Source organism: Psammomys obesus, unplaced genomic scaffold (genome assembly GCF_907164565.1).
Source record: "Psammomys obesus unplaced genomic scaffold, mPsaObe1.curated_primary_1811, whole genome shotgun sequence".
NCBI classification, from domain to species: Eukaryota; Metazoa; Chordata; class Mammalia; order Rodentia; family Muridae; genus Psammomys; species Psammomys obesus.
Genome location: NW_026588368.1, coordinates 5,798,686 through 5,820,062, shown reverse-complemented (window position 1 = coordinate 5,820,062; position 21,377 = coordinate 5,798,686). Strand labels below are relative to the sequence as shown.

The following is a 21,377-nucleotide window of genomic DNA, read 5'->3' as shown; positions in this document are numbered from 1 at the left end:
GGAAGCCAAAGGACCCCTGCAGGATGGCCCCGCTGCAGATGCAAACGGACTGGCCAGCGTCGCCAGCAGCTCAGCTGAGAGAACTCCAGGTAGCCTCACTTCCTTGTTTGGCTGGGTGGTGCATCACTCTCTTGGCCTGTGTGACAAGGCCAAGGGGATGAGCCAGCACCTACAAACCAACATTTCTTCAATTGGGGACCAAGTGGCCCAGAACCCCCTGGACTCCTTTTTCATGTGTCAGCTGCTGGCGTTCGGAGTCCCCTTCCTCTATGGCCTGTCTGAGGTGCTGGTGCAGATCGGAGGGGAGTTTCACTGGCAGGCTGTGAGCCAGTGACGGTGCTGTCTGGTAGGTAGGATTGTCACACCCCCCCCACGGCACACCAGGGTGCTCGGTGTAGACAGAAACAGAAACCCCAAAGAGGCTGCTATGTCATTGGTCCCAGGGAGAGCCCAGAGTCACAGGCTTCTGCGTGACACCCCCGTGTAGTTAGGACCTGTCTCTGTGTTTCATGTCACAGAGACATGTGACTATGGCCCACAGTCGGAGTGTGTTCACTGCAACTTGAAGTTTTTGCATCCCATTCCCCAGCTCTTGTGTCCAGATGGTCCGTGTGACAGGGACCACCCTATCTTACTTAACCACGTTAGGCATCTGAGTTTCCAGTGAGGGTCAAGACCCACGTGTCCCCCTCTTATTACCACTTCCTGTGTCAAGAGCTTATACCATCCTACCTCAAAAACCCATGCCAGCTCTGTCCAATGCAAGGCAGGATAGGGAGTATCAGGAGCCTGAGGCCTATAAAGAATTGTCTTGCCTTTTTCCTTAAAACTTCCCCGTGTGCCCTTGTAAAACTAGCCACAGTTCTGTACCCTGCTGAGAGGCCCAGAGGCCCCTGTGGTGACCCCACACATCTCTCGGGGGTCACTCTTTATGTCTGAAGTCTATAGGGCTGTATTTCTGTACGTCACACGTTTCCTCTTGTTTATGACAAGTATATCTTTTTTACTTTTTTTTAATTTTTGTGTGTGGTTTCTGAGACAGATTCTCACTATGCAGCCCTGGCTAGAACTGTATGTGCAGACCAGGCTGGCCTCAGATTCACAGAGCTCCACCTGCCTCTGCCTCCCAAGTGCTGGATTAAAGGCGTTACGCCACTGTGCCCAGCGGCAAACATACAGGTACAAACTCGAATAAAAATGAAATATTATCAGCCAGTGTCAGAAGCCACAGAGGAGCTTTCCTCCATCACTTTCCATTGATGGAGGAGGGAGAAGTGTTTTCTTAGCCTTCAAACAGAACTACTTTGGTTGCTGAAGTCAGGAGCTGGCTGACAGGGCCCTAGGGCATGTGTGCCAGAGGAGGGAGAATGTGCCTGGGGCTTGGCAGGAGCACTGTGGGGGTAGGGTATGCTAAGGCTCCAAGGCACAGAAACCCCAGCCAGGCCCTGTGGACACAACTGCCACTACTTGTCCGTTCCCTTCTTATAGTCAGCATGGGGTCCCCTGCTGGTTGGACTCAGTTTATAATATGCCCAAGCCATGAGTGACTTTAAGCCCAATGAAGTCTGCCAAACCCTCGGTAGTATTTCTCACTCGTTGACACTCCCAGAGCATACACTGGCGGAGCAAAAGTATCCTGGCCCTGGGCACGACTTTGGCTTTACACTGGAATGTACAAGCGATCAGGGGAGGGCCCCACCTCATAGCTTTGCCAAAGAGCCAGACGACTTGATCAAAAAAGTTCCACTTTCCCTATGGGTAAAAAGTATAAGAACATTCTTTTTAAAAAGAATTATCGGCTATTTTGCTAACTCTCTCTGTTCATTTTGCCTCTCTGCCTATCTAAGGAAAGCTAATAGGCTTCAGGTTTTTAGACATTCTCAAGAATTAAGGGTTCCATAGATAAGGAGAAGAATGTTCTGTAGCCACTGAGAAAATGGATTTGCCATGTGGTTAAAGAATCAAAATAATCAAGAAAGGACCCAAGCTAGAACAGCTTAGGCTTTCAGAACAGCAAGAGAGGGTCAAGATTTGGCACCCCAAATTATCCCAGGCTGAGTGTCAAAATGGTGTGAGGCTGGCACTAAACCCTAGACCAAGGGACCCCCTACACTAGGAAACCAGGTCGTGAACATGCTCAAAGCCCTGACACTTGCCCTTGAGCTAACCTTTCCTAGCCACTCAAATGCAGGGTGGTGGAGTAGATTATGACTGACATTTTATAGGTGCCATGAAATAGGTTTCTGTCTCTTCCTTGGTAGAAATTCCTTTTTCTCAAATCCCACATTAGTTTTGAGCACTGGACTAAACTCCCTCCAGAAAGCTTCAGACAAAACCCAGTACCTCAGGCTTCCAGAAGGCTTATTAACCGGTTCTAATTTTGTCACATGTGATTGGCCCATGCTCCCTGGGACCCTCTGTGGAGGAGGAGCAGGAAGAGCCAGGCTGTGGCCACCGGCCCTGCACCTTCCTCATTTCATAGCTCTTCGCTCTTCTCCCTTCTGCTCTTTCCCCTTAGGCAAGAATTAGTGCTGTTGCAAAAGCAAAATAACAGCAACAGAAATACCCCCAAATGAAAATATAACCCACCATAACCCCTTGTAGGCCTGGTTTAACACATTGTCTTCCTCTGGTAACCTCGTCTGCAGCTGCCGCCTGACCCACTGTTTCAGACACTGTTTACGGTCTTTTTGTTTGTAATGTGCTTTTAATATAGAACTCCTCTTTTTGTTCTCAAACCTGTAAATGCTTTGTTTCCAAGCCACCTCTTCTTAACTGGTACGGATCAGTGGGCCTGGCACAGATTTCCTTACCCTGGCCTCAGGGTACCTGCCTGGAGTTTAGGAAAAGTCTGGAAAGCAGGCAAAGAAAAACCATAGATGGGATGGCTGTCCTCTTTGGACATGAGCCCTTGGTTGCAAGTGGTTCCTTTAACCCGGTTATGCAGAAACAAAAGTGAAGCACAAGACGTTTGGGTGGGAAGGGGAGAGGAGAGCTTTCCTCCCAGTACGCAGTATCAGGAGCATTTGCAGTGCAGACAGCGGAGAGCAAGCACTCCCCAGGCATCTGGCGAGGAAACGTCTTTCCTGGAGAAGCTGTAGTTTAGGAGTGGCACTGGCCTTTTCCCTGACCCCAGACACTCCTTACATGGTACCGGCTGGCACTGTTAGGAAACAAAGGGATTGCCCGCACTTTGCCCGTACCCCTGAGAATAGCTACAGGCTACAAAGAATGCCGCTCATCCCTGGGCCTCTGTCTGACGAGGAGGTGAGGGATCCTCGCATGGCTTCCCAGGGCCTCTTCCCTTCTAAGCCTGCTGTAAACCCCAGCTAAGGGAGCACTGTGGAGCAGCCACCATGCTGCCTGCATCCCAACCCTCCTACTAGAGCCAAAGCTGCGCAGCGGTACCCTATGAGCGTTTGTGCGTGCACACCTCTCCATATGTGTATACTATTTGTGTATCTATATGTGTACAGGTTTGAGTTCAGTGTATAGGTGTGTGTATATATAGACACCACAGTATGCCCTAAATGGTACCAGTGAGACATTTTTAAAGCTGCTTGATCTGAAAGCCATAGGGACTCTCTGTGGAAGCTTGCCCAGGCTTGACCCAGGCCCGGTCAGGATTCCAGGGGAACCCAGCAGCTAGGCATGGCCTTCTGTGGAGGCGTAGATGTGGGGCTGGGTCTCCGAGAAGGTGGGTGGCACACACCCCCCGCCAAACTCAGGTAATCAGTTTTCCTAGTCAGCAAAGCGATAGTCTTCCTGGTGGTGGTGGGGGGGAGGACCAGAGCATCACAGACACCTGCTTTCTCTCAAGTCAACCTGTGGGCTCCGTTGGTTTGCCGTAGCCATCAAAGCTACCCACTGTCTTTTAGTGTTTACTGTGCCTGGCTGCTTCCTCCAGGACAATGGGACCCTCTTAGGCCCTCTGTGCCCACTGAATACTGGCCAGTGAAGTAAGGGGTTCACTTTTAATCACCCTAGTATTCCCTTGGGGTGAAGCAGGAGAGGGGCAGAAACAAATGCCCAAAACTTTGGTACATAGAAGCCAGTGGAGGACTAGCTGTGCCAAGGAACACTTTGTCTGTCCACTCTGACCTTCCCTAAAGCTTTTCATTTGCCCTTGTTTTTAATCTGTGCTATTGTGAGTTTTTTGGTGTGTTGCTTTGTGAGTTTTTTATTTAATTGTGTAAGTTTGTTTTTGCCATTACTGTGAAACCAAGGTGTTGTGCTTTAAGGTTTTTTTGTTTTTCTTTTTCTTTTCTTTTTTTTTTTTCTTTTTAACAAATGTTATATTCTTACTTAAGAGAATAAATTCCAAACATTCTTCAGGTTTCTGAGTTTTTCTTTTCTTTCTCTTTCTCCTGATTGGAGGGCGGGAAAGGGGAAGCTGAGGCAGGTGTGGGGCGTGGGCTGTAGAAGCCACTGAGGGTAGGGAGAGCTCGGACGGCCGTGGAGTCCAGGTTACCCACCTGGGGTAGAGTCCTGCTAACGGAAGGACTTTGTGCAGGGTGCGGCACGGTGCGGGCTGTTTTGCTCTGCTTATCAACAACTGTAGAGAAGAGAACAGAGGAGAAAAAAATGTCACCTCCACTCCTGTGTCTCCTGTTACTGAGCCAGCATGAGGGACCTCAGGATAGGGCAGGTGAAAGATAAACATCGACACAGCCCAAGTCTACCAAGGGGACATAGGGCCAGGTGCCATCCTCAGAACTGGGACGAGTTAGGTATCTCCTCCCACCCCCCTCCCCACTGGTGCGCTTGCTAGGGTACCCTCAGGCCTGGTGACTGGGTCCTGGTAACACTGGGGACCCTTGCTCTTTGCTCCGAAGCTGCCATCTCTCCTGTGCTATATTAGCAAGGACCTGAGTTCCCTTGTCTAGTCTCTCTGGGCTGCCCTCAAGCCTGTAGATGGGAACACGGGCCAAGTAGGGCCCAAAGTGGGTGAAGTACTGTGTACTGTGTACTGGGTTCACCCTTCTGGGTCCTGGAAAGCGTGGGTGCCATTCCTGGCTGACATCTGTCCAGCCAGCAGCAGACCTCTGGGAAGTTGAGGAACACCAGGCTCTTCTGTGGAGTGGCACTCTGGACAAGGACTCCCCCTGACACACTGACATGCCCCTCCTTCTCTGAAGTAGTGGTCCTGTGCCTGCAAAAGGAAGAGAGAGGACAGAGGGAGACAGCAGGTACGAAGACTGACCAAGAGCTAATGATAAGAGAGGATTATACAGGTCTATGGCCTTTAATATCTAACCCTTAGCTGCCCCTGTTACCTCAGACCTAGCCTTAAGGGGAGGAGGGCCATTGTCATTAGAATGTGCTGATTTGCCTAATAGCTGATGTGATTCTGTGCCAGCCCTCGTGAAGAACCTGGGGAATCTCCAAGGGAACTAACTCAGCTTCTTTCTGAAACGTCTTGAAGTTCTTTTTTATCTATACGTTCCCTGATGGGTTTTTTGTTTTGTTTTGTTTTGTTTTAATTAAGATACTCCCTGGCACAGAGGCTGAGCACAGGCATGGAAAGAGAACAGATTGTATAAATGGCCGCTCTCTGTTTTCATGCTGCCATGGTGGGCAGGAGAGTGCTGAGTAGGACCCGCCCCCAACAAGCGGTTCTCTAGAGTATGGATAAGAAGAAACCACTCAGTGGGACTGTGAGAGCAGGTGGGAGTTTTAGGAAGACCAGATCCCAAGCGTGACCTTACCTCACAGCTCACATGTAGCAAGCATCTAGCAAGTGCCAACTAGCAGATTAGTCATAATGAATGGGGGTAGGGACCCCGCTGACATTTGGACCTAGGCCTGGTCATGGGCCTGACCCCACCCAGGGTGTTTACCAAGTGTCGGCAGGCCTCCTGCTGTACTCATTGCCTCCTCACGACATAGTTCCAGAGGGTGTAGGACTGATTGTGCAAAAGCACCCTCTGCACACCTGAGGGAGGGAGGCAGGCCTCTAGGCGTAGGGAGCAATCTTCAATTACTTCCGGGTCTCACCAGTCACGTGTTCACCGTCTCTCTTTTACTTCCTTGGGACATCATCTCAGCTATACACAAGTGGTTTGTAAACATTTTTGGAAGTGTCTGAGGTGCTTAATGAGTCTGTAAGGACAGCTGGCAAGAGACTTAAAGTTGCTGTCAACATTGAAGCCATAAGCCAAGCTGACTAACTCAGCCTTGATGGCCTTCTCCTCCCAGCAAGGTGTAGGCAGACCATCCTCCCTGCACTGAATGCCCACACCTCTTTCAGCTGGTAGTAGGGGAGGCTTAGGAAATCATAAAGGAATGCCGGGCCACAGGTCTGGCCTGCTCCAGGCTCTAAGCATTGTTAGGGTCTGTCCAGATGGAGTCAGTGTTTCTACTGGTCTTTTTTTTTTCTGCTTTCCTTGCTTTAACTTTTTTCTGTACTTAGTTCTTCCTGATTGTACGTGAATGTGTTAAATTGCCCACGGTGCCTGTCTTCCTCCTCTTGTGACTCTGTGACTTACCAGGGCTAGCCCCTCTTCGTCACAGTTACTGCACAGGAAACGTAGCCTGAGTCCTCGTATGACCTCACCTGCGTGACTGTTCGTTCTTAGTAGCTGACTTTACGTTCAGGTGTCCCTGTCATTAGAACCCAGCATCTTCATGCCCAGAGACTCTAAGTTTGCCCTGTGGCTGGGTTTGCTACTCGCTGTTATCATGCCTCTTGCTCCTTGAGAAAGGTGAACTTGGTGACAGGTTCTCCTTCCCATAAAAATAATTGCAGAGGACCGGTGTTGGGACTCAGCAGGCCTTGTTTTTCTTCACAAACGTGTGACAGATAATCGGAGAAAATTCTGGAAAGAAGAATCCCTTTGGCATTCAGTATCTGCTCTCAGATTGAAACTTGAAAAATGGGAGTTGTGATTTGGACTGACGGGAACCTTGGAAAAGGGAGCCCGTCTCCCACATTGGCATCCCTCGAAAGGAGATTACAGTGGCTTGCTGGGTGCTTACTTCCCCCTTTTCTAGGACTGCCAGAAACTAGAAAAGCAGGTTAGAGAGACCAGCCATGTGGTCTCTTCCCACTGTTCCACCACCTGGGAGGCCAGGTCGGTGGGTTCTGTTTAAAAGGCAGCGGCTTTCCCCAGGAGTCGAGCCTGATGAGAGTGACTAAGCAGCCAGCTGCCTTCCTCCTCTGTGGCTCATCTTCCTGGGGAGTTGACACTGGCAGGGGTGAAGTGACGCTGTGACACAGGAAGGAAGGAAGGAAGGAAGGAAGGAAGGAAGGAAGGAAGGAAGGAAGGAAGGAAGGAAGGAAGGTGGTTCCAGGCAGTCCTGGCCTGAGTCTGTGGAATCTCTGAGAAGCAGCCGTACTGATGTGGGGCGAGGGGACTGACTAACAGGGTGCATAAGGCCAAAGCCAAAATCCTCCTGTTTGCTACATTGCCGGGAGCCGGGAGCAGTCTTTGGGTTGGGGTTCTGCACCCCCTGGTGTTTGCAGCCCTTCTTGCTGGAGGACTACCCTCAGGACCACTGGGAAGTTGGAGGTGTGCTAACTAGAGCCTGTTGTCTTCCTCCGTGGCTGATGCTCTTTGGTGTACCTGTCACGCTAGTTCACAGAAAACAAAGTCGGAGGCTGGAGATAAAGCTGAGCAATAAGAGTAGTTGTTTAGCTGCTTGGAGGGGGGCGATGGGGGAAGGCCAGATCCAATCCCAATCCCATTTAAAAGCAAAAGAAAAGAATATGCTCGCTAAGCCGGGGGTGGTGGACCACGCCTGTCCTTCAAGAAGCTGAGGCAGGAGGGTTGCCCTGATTGGGAGACCAACCTAGGCTACATAGCCAGCACTCTACCAGCTACACAGCATGACACTATCTCCAAAAAAGAAAAGGGGCCAAGTGCGGTGGCCCTGGCGCTGAATCCCAGCACTCCAGAGGCAGAGGAGGTGTATCTCTGTGCGTTCAAAGCCAGCCTGGTTTACAAAACCAGGCTGTTCCAGGACTACACAGAGAAGCCTTGTCTTGAGAGAGAGAGAGAGAGAGAGAGAGAGAGAGAGGAGAGAGAGAAGAGTAAAATGAAATAGGGAGATAGGAATGCATAATGGTAGTGAAACAGCAGTACTCATGGGTAGCACTCGCTGTATACCAGACACCGTCTGGATACTTTATATATACCCGCTAAGCCCTACAGTGGTGTTAGAACCCAACAGGGAAGCCAAGCCGTGTAGCCAAGGAACTACAATCAGGATGTGCGTGTGTGCTCACTGTCTACACAGCTTCCCTTTGCTCCTGCTCCGCCATTTCACACTCACAGCACATGAGAGAGGAGCTCTCTCAGAGCAGGAGCGTTGCGCTGAGGGTGGGGGAGGGGGAGGTTCTGTGGAGGTGCGCATGCATCTCTTCGTTACAGGAAATACAGTCCCTCTGTTTTCAAACGGGCAGTAATTCCCAGGGCTGGGAACATGCCTGTGGGAACTTAGGAGGAGAAAGAAGGGTTTCATCGCTGATATGTAAGAGGATCACAAAACTGAGGAAGGGAACCTGTGATGGCGTGAGGTGGGTTCATGTCACATACTCAAGTCTAAGGCAGCCGGGTTGACAGTAATGAGCAGTCTGCGCCTTCAGGGGAAGCCCGTCCTGCCAGCAGGCTTACGGATCTGTCGGCTTGACTTCTATGGTGCTTTGCCTACCCCTCATTTTACTTTTCCCATGCTAGGCGTGGAACCTAAGACTTCACCCAGGCTGGGCATGTGGTACCCATTTGGGGCTGAGCCAGCTCTCCGTCATCCCTTTTTAAACAGCTCCAGCGGTAATTTACCATTGCCATTCACAGTCCGCATGAGAAATTACTCTCCCTGACTCTGTGCGCTATTGGAGTACGGAAGGAGAGACATGTTTTCCCTACTGACAGCTTGAGGCAGGTCACCTGTGGCAAGAGAAGAATAGAATTCTTATTTCTTTAGGTGCTGGGCATTGTCCTTGGGGTCCCCCTGTTTGTTAAGGACACTGCCATAGCATCACACCCTCTGGAAATCATTCTCGTTAGGCTTGATGTGAGCCAGTTTGGTTTCGGAGCTTTTGTTTTGTTTTGTTTTTTGTTTTTGTTTTTGGGGGATAGGGTTTCTGTGTAGCCTTGGCTGTCCTGGACTTGTTTTGTAGACCAGGCTGGCCTCAGACTCAACAGAGATCTTCCTGCCTCTGCCTCCCTGAGTGCTGAGATTAAAGGTGTGCCCCACCACGCCTGGCAATTTTCAGAGCTCTTGAAGTGACCAGCTGCTAATTGTCCATGTTACTTCAGTGAGCAGCATTGGTTTTGCCCTGTTGGATGAAATGTGGCTGAGCATAGGATGCTTTCAGGAAATCTCCTGAACATGTACAGACACGGCCTTGCCCTCACCTTGGAAAGAGCCTCAGAGCTCCGAGGAGGAATGGACTTAGAAAATGGGAGAAAGAACAGCTGAGAATACAGAGAAAGACATGTTTCCCCACGTATGTCCACAGTCCCTCCTGGGTGTGGTGAGTGACCCTGCTGTATCATCCGGGTTCCTCTGTTCACCAGCAGGCTCCTGGCACCCCTGAGAGAAAACGGATAGAGGAGAGCAGCTGACTAGATCCATCTTTCAGTCCCTGGAATTCCTCCTTTGGGGTTCTCACACAAGCCAGATCTAGAAAGAGGGTGGGGGTGTTTGAGTGGCACTGTGGGGGATGGGCAGTCGTCCCTGAAGGTGATGTGGCGTGGAGCCGCAGGTGGTGAGAGGTGTTTGGGTCATGGTCTCAGTGTGCTGCATTGGACTGTTGTATGCCTTCGCCTCTGGCGTCTCCAGTTGCCTCTCTGGACATAAGCCGAAGGCTGTCTCTTAAGCATGACGGAACTCAGTTGACTGGTCCTTTCATATCTTGCCTTTCCGTTAGTTGGATGACTCAGGTCAGTGCCTTAGGGGAGGGTCCCTGAGCTCACTGCTGTTCTTCGCACTCCAGTCAGGCCACACTCAGATCTAGATGGCCTCATGGACCTGTTTTCTCTGAGGTTAGAGGTCATTTGATAGAGCTTCCAAGCCAGGGTTCCCCAAGCTCAGCACTGTGGACATCTTGGACTGGATAGTTGTTGGGGGTGGGAGGAGCATCTTTCACACTGTGGTATTTCTGGCATTTCCACATTAAAGGCAGGTAGCATCCTCCTGCCTGAGTTGGAATAACCAGACCATAGCTGTAGATGTTGACCCGTTGACCCGTGGGGAAAAAGTCACACTGTGAACTACCTGTGAGGATGTCGATGGTGGTACACCCTGCAGAAGGTCGGGGACGGGAGGGGGTAGGAATAAGAAGGTGGACATGAAGTGTCACTGTCCGCAGCAGGACCTCTGGATTTTACCGCCCATGCCCATGTAAACAATGAGAATATTTCCTAGTGGGTAGATGCTCGCTCACAAAGAGAGGCCTCATACTGACACTGTACTAAAGGATACAGACAGCACACTTTACTTAGAAGCCAGAACAGAACCACTGCTACTATTACCCAGAACCCCAGGGGCTGGTTATCCTTGCTCCCACAGAATGTGTTCATCCCCTGTGGTGACCACAGCTTCAAAGGGCTGAGAGTATCCAGGTGGTAGATCAAGCAAAGGTCTGAAGACAGTACCTTCGTTTGAGCTCCTTGCTGCCACCCATTGTCCCCTCCATCGTCCGCCATGACCTTCTAGCACCTTGTTGCCCATCTATGGGGGAAGGGGAGAAGGAAGGCCCCCCCACCCCGGCTCTTCTCTGTATCCTTAAAAGTCAATCCTGGTTGTTTAGAAGCATCTCAGGATATCAAGTATGATCATCATTGGTAGAGATTCCAGAGAGTGGCCGATCAATCAGAGTGGGAGAATAGATTAGGGTTGTTTCTACTGCCTTAGCTGATGGGTTCCCTCCGGGATCCAGGCACCCTGTGGGGTTAGGCAGGATTGCCGAGCGGGGTGTACTCCTCACCAGCAGGTCAGTTGAGGGCTTTCTGGTCTGCAACAATGCCAGGGGTGTTGCGATGCATTGGATGCCACTCTTTGGGAGATGGCTAAATTTGGGCAAGGGTTTGACTAAATCTGGCCTCGCTTTACCTTCTCAACACATGGATAGGATGTGAAGTCACCAGCTGATTCCGTGACACCAGGAGCCTAAACAGTCCCTGATAGGGTTTACATTAAACTAGACCTGGTGAGTACCTGTTCCAGGACTCAACGTCCTAGCCAGGATCACTCATGGTACTGCGACCTGTGTGGGTCTGTACTAGCTCCATACACAGCTCTCATGCCCCAGAGCCTGGGGTCACCTTCTGGCCCATTTGCCAGAGCATCAGTACCTGAATGAGCTGCAGCTGCAGTCCCTCCTTCCTCGCCTTCCACAGGAACGTCGCAGGGCAGGGTCCTCCACAGCCTGGGTCAGGGCGCTGCTGGTCCCTCAGCCTGAGTATCTTTGCTTGTCCGGAGCCTAGACACTAACAGCTCTCTCCCAGGCCTCCATGCTCGTGACTTCAAATCGATGAAAGCAGAAACGGGATTGATAAGGCATGAGCATCAAGGTGGCAGGTGTGGGTATGGCTAGACGGTTTTGTGGGGTTTTTTTGTTTGTTTGTTTGTTTTAGTTCCTTTCCAAGGATAAACTCAGCTCAAGAGAGGGCAGTGTATGAGATTTGTTATCTTTAAAGGGGAACAAAAGGAAAAAAGAGCCTTTCGTTGACCCAGCCATCAGTCCCAAGGTGTTGAGTCAGTTTCAGGAGTCAGAGCCAAGTCTTCTCTGGGACTGTGTGCCGGGCACTGTGTGCACTCAGGGGAACTAGCTTTTGACATGGACTGGGAGTGTCAGAAGTGCCCAGGCTTCGCTGTAACCCAGCGGTGGAAGACTAACAGCCACCACCACCACAGGAAGCTTAACTAAGTAGATAAACCTGGTATCCTGGGGGAAGCCCTTCCGCACAGACTTTCTTTCTCGCCAGCCGTGGGCCTCTGTCCTTCCACCACCTCCCCCTGCGACTGTTGGTGCAGCTTCTTCTGCTAGTATGCAAGCTGTTCCTGGAACTAAGTCACTCTGAAGGGAAATAGCAATTCTGACACGGGGTCAATACCGTGCCTTCATGTTCAGTGTGCCCTGAGCCCTTAGCAAATCTGCCACACCTCCGCTCTCCCTGGCGCCCTCTGTACTTTCTCGTGGCTTGTCCTTCTCCAGGGCATGTTGTCCGCCGTTGGTTCCCGGGTGCCTGTGCACCGTCATGTGAGCTCTTTCAAAGACCATCTCAAGTTTCTTTATCAAGATGAGGAAACTGAGCTCACAGTGTAATTAACGTGATTGTCAGACTGATAGTGAAGCATTCTTCTGCCTGGTCCTAGGATTAGAATTTGTACCTTGGTCTTGTAGGGAAACATCAGTGCCCGACCTCATGTTCTCCTAGGCACTGGGTGCACAGAAGTGGCTAGAATACCCCGCTTCTCTATCAGTGGGTGGTGGTCCGAGTGGGAAAATAACAGACGAGAGCCCTCTGACAGAGCGGGTGTAGAGCTGCGCATAGAACTGGGCACGGACAGAGGAAGCAGGAGGGGAGGGCTAGCCCTAACCTGCTGTGTTGAGCAGGCCTTCTCTCCCTGGGGTTGGCACATCTCCATGGATCTCTCGGATGTTTGAGAGTCACAGACACAAGAGCGGAGCCTACTGCTAGACAATTACCTTATTCGGGGCGGGGGGGTAAGGGAGAGGAATCTTACTTGAGGGTTGGGTACCAGCTAAGGAAGGGAAGTCCTTAGGAAGGATGCAGTTCTCATCAGATGTACGAGAAAACACCCCCAATTCTTGGGGTTTTGACCACCCCCACACCCCAACTCCAAACATGTAGCCTTTTGTAGCCTGACCCTAGCTAATGGATATGGGTCGAGTTGAGGTTTATCCGTGAGATACACAGCATGGAGAGAGCGTACTTTCAAGAGAGCTTCATGCTATATGAGCAGTGCTGTTGATGGAAGAGAGGAGAGTCTGTACTTTAAAAGATGCCTCTTTGCCTTCCTCAAATACAGTGATGCGTGCCGGGATTTCCCTTTGGCCAGATACTGAGATAATAACTGTAAAGACTATTCCACATTTCTTAGAAGCATCATCATCCCCTGAGACCATGCAGACTGAGAGCACCTCTGTCCCCTAGCAGCAGCCAGTGATGGGGAAGAGTAGGAACCGAGGTGCCTTCAGCATTCTTGAGATGACACACTCCAGTCTGTGGCATTCCTGTAGCTTTTCTGGGTCCCCTGCTAATTTATTCCCTCAGGGGTTCCACCACTCATCTTCTCTTCTCCATCATGTAGTGTTTAACTTGGAATTTTCCAACTCTTTTGGTAATCAAATATCTCTTAAAAAGCTGCATTTCTCCTTGAACCCAGAAGACCTACTTCTCTCAGTGCTCTCACATAAAAGCAATCTCCCATCAGATGCAGGTGCTGGGGAGATGGCTCAGAGGTTGAGAGCACTGGCTGCTCTTCCAAAGGTCCTGAGTTCAATTCCCAGCAACCACATGGTGGCCCATAACCATCTATAGTGAGATCTGGTGCCCTCTTCTGGCATGCAGGAAGAACACTTTATAATTAATAAGTAAATAAATCTTTAAAAAAAAAAAAAAGGCATGGTGATTCATACTCGTAATCCTAGCACTTGGGAAGTGGAGACAGAAGGAGCAGAAGTTTAAGGTCATCCTCTGCTATATTGAGAGTTTAAGGCTAGCCTGGGATACAGGAGTCCCTGGTGTTTTGTTGTTTTTATGCCGTGCATGATGATAAACACCTTTAACCGCATCAGTAGGGAAGCAGGCAGATTTATGTGTGACTTCAAGGCCAGCTTGGTTGACATAGCAAGGTCCAGGGCAGCCAGGACTACAGAGTAAGACCCTATCCAGAATAAATGAATAAATAAAAATAAAACCAATTTTTCCATCAGGTGCAGTGGCTTATACCTGTGATCTGAGCACTCAGGAGGCCGAAGCAGGGAGATCAAGAGTTTGAGGTCAGCTTAGGCTATACATAGCAAGATTTTTGTCTCACAGAATCAAAGTAAACAGGCAGGCAGTGATGACACACACCTCTAATCCCAGCACTTGGGAGGCAGAAGCAAAATTCTCTGTGGGTTTGAAGCCAGCCTGCTCTACAGAGTGAGTTCTAAGAGAGCCAAGACTACACAGAAAAACCACGTGTCAACGAAAAAAGAAAAAAAATAATAATTTGTCCTTACTTGGGAATGTCGGTATGATGGTGGAGTGCTTGCCTCCCATGCTTAAGGCCCCGCACCCCACCCCAGCACCCGCCGAAGCGTCCCTTCCTGTTTTAGGCGACTGCAAGTGGTGCTTGCTCTAAAGCCCTTGCTGAGCAGTGAGCCTTAACATCACTGAGACCCGGAACCCTCACTACCACACACTGACCCAAAATCTAGAACCTTCTAAGCGTAAACACAACCTCAGAAGTAGAAAATTGACATACACAAAGTCATTTAAGCTGTCACACAAGGTATCCCGAAGCAGTGCATATGAGGTAAACATGGATTTTGTTGCCATCCCCAAGGTGTTTCATTATATGTAAACCAAAAACAGAGAGAGAAGAAGAAAAATCCCTAGATCTGGGACACTTCTGGCCTTAGCGTTTCGTATGAGGGACGTTCAGCTTGTTGTTGCAATAGAGGTTTACAGGGTGACAGTCCCGTGGCTGTTGTTGGTGGCATTCTTGTCATGGTACCTGACGTGGGAGGTAGCTCAGTAAACACTCACTTCACCTGCCTTTCAAGAAACACCTCTTGCTGTGTGATGTGCTGAGCTGCTTTGGACCAGAAGCTCCCGTTCCCACACAGCTCTGCCTGCAGAAAGGAGCTGTGAAGGGTCAGCCGGGTGAGCCAATCAAGCAGCTCCCCATGTGCGGCGGATGAGCTCAGATGAGCGGGAGAAAAGGAAGACTGCCCTCACTGTGGTTCACAATGGAAGGCCCCCGAAGGCTGCAGCAGCTCCCGGCCCTCTCCTCCTCCCATGAATACACAAGAATATTGGCCGCCGGCGTGGTGAAGCAGTTCTGAGGCAGGGAGTGCTTTTGTTTCAGGACTTTAGGTCAAGATGCTTCCCAATTAGATGCTGTTTGTTCTGTTATTCAGACAGAGCTAAGTGGGACTCCTACATAGGCAAGCTTTAGCCCAAACCAGGAAGACGGTGAACTGACGTCAGGGCTGATTCTTTACTATGACGTGACAAGCCCGGCTCAGGTCATGGAGCTGCAGCTTGTTTTGATTTTGTTTGCTAGGGAATCTTTGGTTTTGATTTTGTTTCTTCCGTCCTGAGACAAGCTCCCCTGTATTACTCCAACTGTCTCCAGTGCCTGAGCTCAAGCACAGCCTCCCGAACAGCTGGGACTGGAAGCCCACGGTACCACACACAGCTCTGTCTGCAGGTTTAGGAGATAGGCCAAAAGCCAGGCTGCATTCTGAGTTAGACCAGGCCGTGGTTCCTTTCGAGAATGACCACACTTCAGATGGCTTGCTCTCTTAAGTCCCAGTGTGTGAGGAAGTATGAGAGAAGCAGAACATTTCCTACCAGAGCAGGGAGGAATGGAAGCTGAGGGGTAGGGCCCATCGTGGCCTTGCAGTGATGGAGGCTGTGGGTGAGGACAGGCTCCAGGTTCCTCAGGTGACTTTGACCAATGTCACTGTGGATGTGGGATCTAGAATATGCTGTCATCCAGGCAGCTTTTTCTGCAGTTCTCCTCCTTAACAGCTCCCCAGAACCTTGTAGTTCAGCTGTGTGGATTCATGTGGTGACTCCTGAAAGAAAACTCACTGCCCAAATCTCCACCAGACAAATCAAAGGAACAGTGGGTGTTGCAGGAGGTGGGTCTCAGGGAAAGTGGAATACTTTATACAAACGAGACTTGAGTTTGATCTTTAGCACCAAAGAGAGAGACCACTTTTGGGAAGATCTGTAAATGGCAAAATAGCAAAATAGTGTATGTCAGACAGATCAGTGATTTCAGGCCAGTGTGTTACAGAGGGACGAGTCATTTCAAGGACAGAGCCACTTCCTAACATGACTCCCCCTGACATCCTGAGTCACTGGCCCCTCCTGGCAGCTGTGTGATACAGCAGTCCATCAGAAGGCAGGCTTCTCTGGTGCAGAGGCCCAGTTGGTCAGCCACCTTTGACACTGGTTCATGGGTCCATGAAGATGGATGGAGTTGGCAGTTGGATGAATGGATTTTGGAAGCCATGTTTCTTCCCTGTGCCTTGTTTTTACCTCTCATCAAATTCATGTTTTACTCAGGCTTCCCTAGCAGGAAAAGTTGACCTCATCCATCATAAAATAGAACAACAGTTCTGGAAGGAGGTTAGGTAGAGAGATGGGCCATTAGTACCCGTGAGGCCAGAGGGATTAGCCAAGTGTTCTACAGCCAGGAGGTCACCACAGTTTACACCGCATTCTCTTATTCGAAAAATAACTAAGAGTCTAAAAGGTCCCAACTCACAGGATAAGTGTTTGAGGAGGTAGAAATTACTCATTGTTTACATGTGTAAAAGATTATACTGTACCCCATAAATAAGTACAGTTGCTGATGGTGTGTTGGTAAAGTTTTATTAAAAGGAAAAAGGAATTGGTAAAATGAGCCAGAAATGAATTCGGGGCCGAAGGAGAGAGAGAAAGCCTCAAGAACCCCCTCCCAGCACTGAAGTTTTGTGAGCACTGCAGGAAGGCAGGGCCTGCGGCCAGGGAGAGCAGGTGCCACTGACCATCACGCTGAAGCCTGCCTGCATCCCTCGCAGCCTCCGTGAGTCAGACAGCCACAAATAAAGGATTCTGGCAGCTCTCGCACATCAGCTGAGAGCAGGTTGTCCTGTTAGCAAGCTGCTTTGGGGATGATGTATGGTACTCCCGTGGGCAGTGACTGTTCCAAAACAGAGCCTCAGGTCAGACCGGGGCCTTTTTCCTATTTAGGATGCAGCCAGATCCTGGGAGCTCTTGCCTTTTGGTATGCATGAAGCTGTAATTGGCCTTCCTGTGACCTGAGAGCAGCCTGTCCTGACTTAGAGACGAATCAGCCTTGGCACTGATTCCAGGTCCTTCCTGCCACTTTTAGCCGGGAAGTCCCTCCGCGCTCTTAGGACAAGGATGATGTGGAGGGCAGGCGGCCATCTCTCCTGATGAGGCTGGCTGTCTCCTACTCAGAGAGCCTCGTGTGTTTGTGTGCTTGTTTGGAACTACGGTCTTGGTGTGTTGCAAGACCGAGCAATCCATCCTACTGCCTCAGCCTCCTGAGTGGCTGACAAGCCTCAAAGCATTTTAAAATGTTGGTACTTCGGCAGCTGCTGCTAATTTTCATCCCCTGTCTCTTGAGTTCCTCCTCCCAGCTTGTGTTGATGGAGGAGGGGTTGTACCCTGGTGACGATGTTGAGGTCACCACAAAAGCCTCCACCACTCCGCTTCTTCTTCCCCTGCCTCTGTCTTCACCATCTGTCTGTCTGAGAGCTCTTTGGTTGGGAAAGGGGATCAAGGATGCTGGTCTTGATCCATTTGCATCATGCTTGCCGAGGCATTTCAAGGTTGTGGGCTTTGGTATTCTGTGAGTGCCAGTACTTACCTAAGCATACTCTGAGCACCATCTTCCCTTTGGGAAAACTGAGTCTCTGAGACCCTAATGCTTGGGATTCTCTGCCTAAGTAGTTCCCTCTCACCGAAAGCTAGAGTGAGCTAGAACCCTGAGTGGCTGCTGGGTAGGCCAGGGGTCAGAGACAGCACTACTGCCTCCATCTTACTGTTTATGAGTAGGTGGGTGGGTGGATGGGTTGATTGTTGTTGTGGGGTCTCTGGCCCTTATACAGCCAAGAATGACCTTGAATTTCTGATCTGCTACTACACCTGTTTGAATCCTAGGGCCTCATGAATGCCAGACAAGCACTCTTCCAGCTAAGCTGCATTCCCAGACCTTTACCCACTTTTGTTTTTTGTTTGTTTGTTTGTTTGTTTGTTTGTTTGTTTTGGGGGGGTGTTTGATTTTTGTGACAGGGTTTCACTATATAGAGCAGGCTGGCCTCGACTTCATGCACCACAACACCCAGCTTTACCTTCATTCTTGCTTGATGGTTTTTAATTTTTAATTATTTATTTTTTTAATTTTATGTACATTGGTGTTCTGTCTGTTTGTATGTCTGTGTGATGGTATCAGATCCCCTGGAACTAGCGTTACAGACAGTTGTGAGCTGCCATGTGGTCGCTGGGAATTGAACCCAGGTCCTCTGGAAGAGCAGCAGGTGCTCTCAACCACTGAGCCATCTCTCCAGCCCCTGATGGTTTTGTTTTTGAGACAGGGTCTTGCTATGTAGCCCAGGCTCATCTCGGTGCTCCTGCCTCAGCCTCCTGAGTGCTGGGATTACAGTTGCAAGCCATGAGGTCAGGCCTTCCACCTTTATCTTTACAAAATCTCCAGCAAGATACTTAAAGCTATCAGAGCATCCTTCCCCCAGGACCTGATATGTGAATGGTGTGAACAGTTCTGACCAGTTCTGGCTCCTTTTCTTGTTGTTGTTTGTAGCATTTCTCCTCCCTAGAGCCTCAGGCTCCGGGCTTAGACTGCCAAGTCGCGATGCTTGGTGATCCGTTAATCTGCACAGTTTGTAGACTACAGAGAACTACCACCAGGCAGAGGGCAGAAGGCCTGCCGTCCCAGGCTCCGGCTTCTCTGTTTTAAGGCATTTTCTCATCTAAAGAGCCACAGTGGGACCGTATGGTGATGCCTCTGAAGGAAACGATAACCAGGACCTCACATGTGCCCTCTCTTCATGTCACAAGTCCAAGTCCAAGCACGGTGGTCTCTTGAATTGCCACTCTCCTCTTGAAGCTCAATTCTTAGTCTCACCACTCACAAGCTGTGTGATGTCAGGCACCTAAGTGTCTACATACGTCAGCAGGCCAGCCTTTCAGACTATTTTCTTTTCTTTTTCTTTCTTTCCTTTTAATATTTTTTTTCCCGAGACAGGGTTTCTCTGTGTAGCCTTGGCTGTCCTGGAACTCACTTTGTAGACCAGGTTGGCCTCGAACTCACAGATATCCACCCGCCTCTGCCTCCCAGGGTGCTGAGATTACAGGTGTGCGCCACCACGCCCAAGCTAGTTAACAACGTAGTCCTCCAGAAGACCATCCCTGAATACCCAGCACACGACACTCCTTTCTTAGGTACTCGTGACCCCATGAGCATGCATCCACATCAGTGCTTGATAACTTAAGCCTCACACGCTGTCCACCGACTCTGTAAGAATGGAAAGGGTTTTCATTCCTCGATTTTCCATGTCACAGCAGTTGTCAGCAACGTGATGAGAAAGATTCTCACCATGTGTGGTCAGGGAGTCCTTGGCTTGCTCCTGTTTGTTATACGTGGGTGCTCGTGGGTACGTGGGTGGCTGGTGGAGGTTGATGAGGAAGGAAAGGACGGATGAGCCAGCACCCGGGAGCCTGTGTCCTCCTGAGGCCTGGGCAGACAGCTTTGCTTTGGGGGATGGGTAGATCCACTTGCCTGGCTGCATGCCCCTCTCTCTCAGTCTGTGTACATAGCTCTGAGAGACACCCTCATCCAGCCATGTGCGTAGCTTATACTTTCAAGGCTGTGAACTTAGTGCTGAAAGGTAGAGTAGGGCGTTTAAAGTGACACTTCCGAGGATGGGAGGACCAGCAGAGGTCAACCCGAGGACCTGTGGTAAGATCCCGTCAGCACAGGCTCGCCTGGATTTGCAAACAAACATGGCATCGGTTCCTGCTTCTCTGTAAAGAATCTCTAGTCGACTTGAAAGCTGCTGCTGTGTAAGAGCCTGGAGATGGCAGCAGCTGTGCCAGGACCGTACCCTGCACCTGTCTGTATGCATAGAAAAACTATGCTGTGGCAAAGTGCTGTGGCAAAGGAGTTGACACAGTTATGGGCTGGGGCTGTAGCTCAGTGCTTACCCAGCATGCATGAGGCCCCCAGCACCAAATGAACCAGGTCCACGTTCCCTTTCATCCCACACTAGCTCCTGTCATCCATTGCTGCGGTTTGGCTTCTGCTTTCATCCTCAGAGCACCGTCTGTTTGCTTCTCCCGCAGGTTCCAGCATGAACGGCCTGGAGGAGCCCAGCATCGCCAAGAGGCTGAGGGGCACCCCTGAGAGGATCGAGCTGGAGAACTACCGCCGATCCGTGAGGCAGGTAGAGGAGCTGGAAGAGGTGCCTGAGGAGACGCAGGCCGAGCACAACCTGAGCAGCGTGTTGGACAAGGGCACCGAAGAGGATGTGGCCAGCAGGTCAGCCAATGCCCGTGATTTGCCTGGCTCCGGGGTTCCTGGGGCAGCAAGCCATAGTTTCCTCATCTGTGACGTAATGCCACTAGTGCCTTCCTTAGAATCAGTGTGAAGGTTAAAGAACAGGTAGGAACATGGTGTTTAAAGTGGCCCTCGGCATGTCTAAGCATTTGGAGTTTCCTCTGGGTGCTGCTGGTCATTTATGTATTCATGGGAATATGAATCCTGTGAAAAGATGTGGATCACATGTTCCAGACAGTGGTAGTGCACACTTTTAATCCCAGCACCTGGGAGGTGGAGGCAGATGGATCACTGAGTTCGAGGCCAGCGATCTACAGAGAGAGTTCCAGGACAGCTGGGCACGGTGGCACAAACCTGCAATCCCAGGGCTTGGCAGAGGCAGGGAGATCAAGAGTTCAAGGCCGACTCGGGTTACATGAGACCTTGGCTTAAAAACTAAGGAAGAATGAATGAATGAGGGAGGGAATTTCCCAGTCCACCTGGGGGAGCTTGTTCTCCTCCAGTTCAGAGAACTTGGCTTAGAACATGGCTGTGGACTCAGACCTGGACTGGAAGCCCACATCTACCACCCACTGGCTGTATGCAAATCACTTATCCTGTGTGCCTCAGTTTCCCCACCTGGAAAGGCCATTATGCCTCACGAGTTTATTATGAACATCACAATGAATGCCTTGCACCCGGTGGTCACCAAATTAGCGTCAGCAGTAACCATCGCTACTCACGTATCCATCAAAGTACCCAGGGATGCATGTGTTGGTTTCCAGAACCTGATTGGCTAGAGCTTACCCCACCATGGTAGTAACTGAGAGCCTTCCTTTTCATGGTAATGCTGGTGTCAGCAGCAAGCCATGGACACTGGCTCCCAGGGTTTCTGGGGTCTGCAGGGCCAGCAGACATCCTGGGAGATTTTTATAATCACCTCCATGGTTTTAGTCCACACAGTGCCTGCAGGTCCTAGACCATGTCACAGACCCTCTACAAGGCCTCAGTCTCCAGGTGGCACTTTTGGTGGTGTGCATTCGCACGTGTGCATGTGTGTTCAGGAGCGTGTGTGTGTGTGTGTGTGTGTGTGTGTGTGTGTGTGTGTGTGTGTGTGT

The 21,377-nt window shown here is 50.4% G+C and overlaps 1 protein-coding gene across 2 annotated transcripts in view; it reads left to right on the top strand.

Annotated features, from left to right (window-relative positions):
• The window catches only part of Mical3 (microtubule associated monooxygenase, calponin and LIM domain containing 3), a 169,307-nt gene that overhangs the window by 103,603 nt on the left and 44,327 nt on the right, over positions 1 to 21,377 (top strand). For both annotated transcript variants that reach the window (XM_055604112.1, XM_055604113.1), the window contains exons 21-22: positions 2 to 89; positions 20,067 to 20,262. In XM_055604112.1, coding sequence (XP_055460087.1) covers positions 2 to 89; positions 20,067 to 20,262 — 284 coding nt within the window. The remainder of the gene's footprint in view (position 1; positions 90 to 20,066; positions 20,263 to 21,377) is intronic.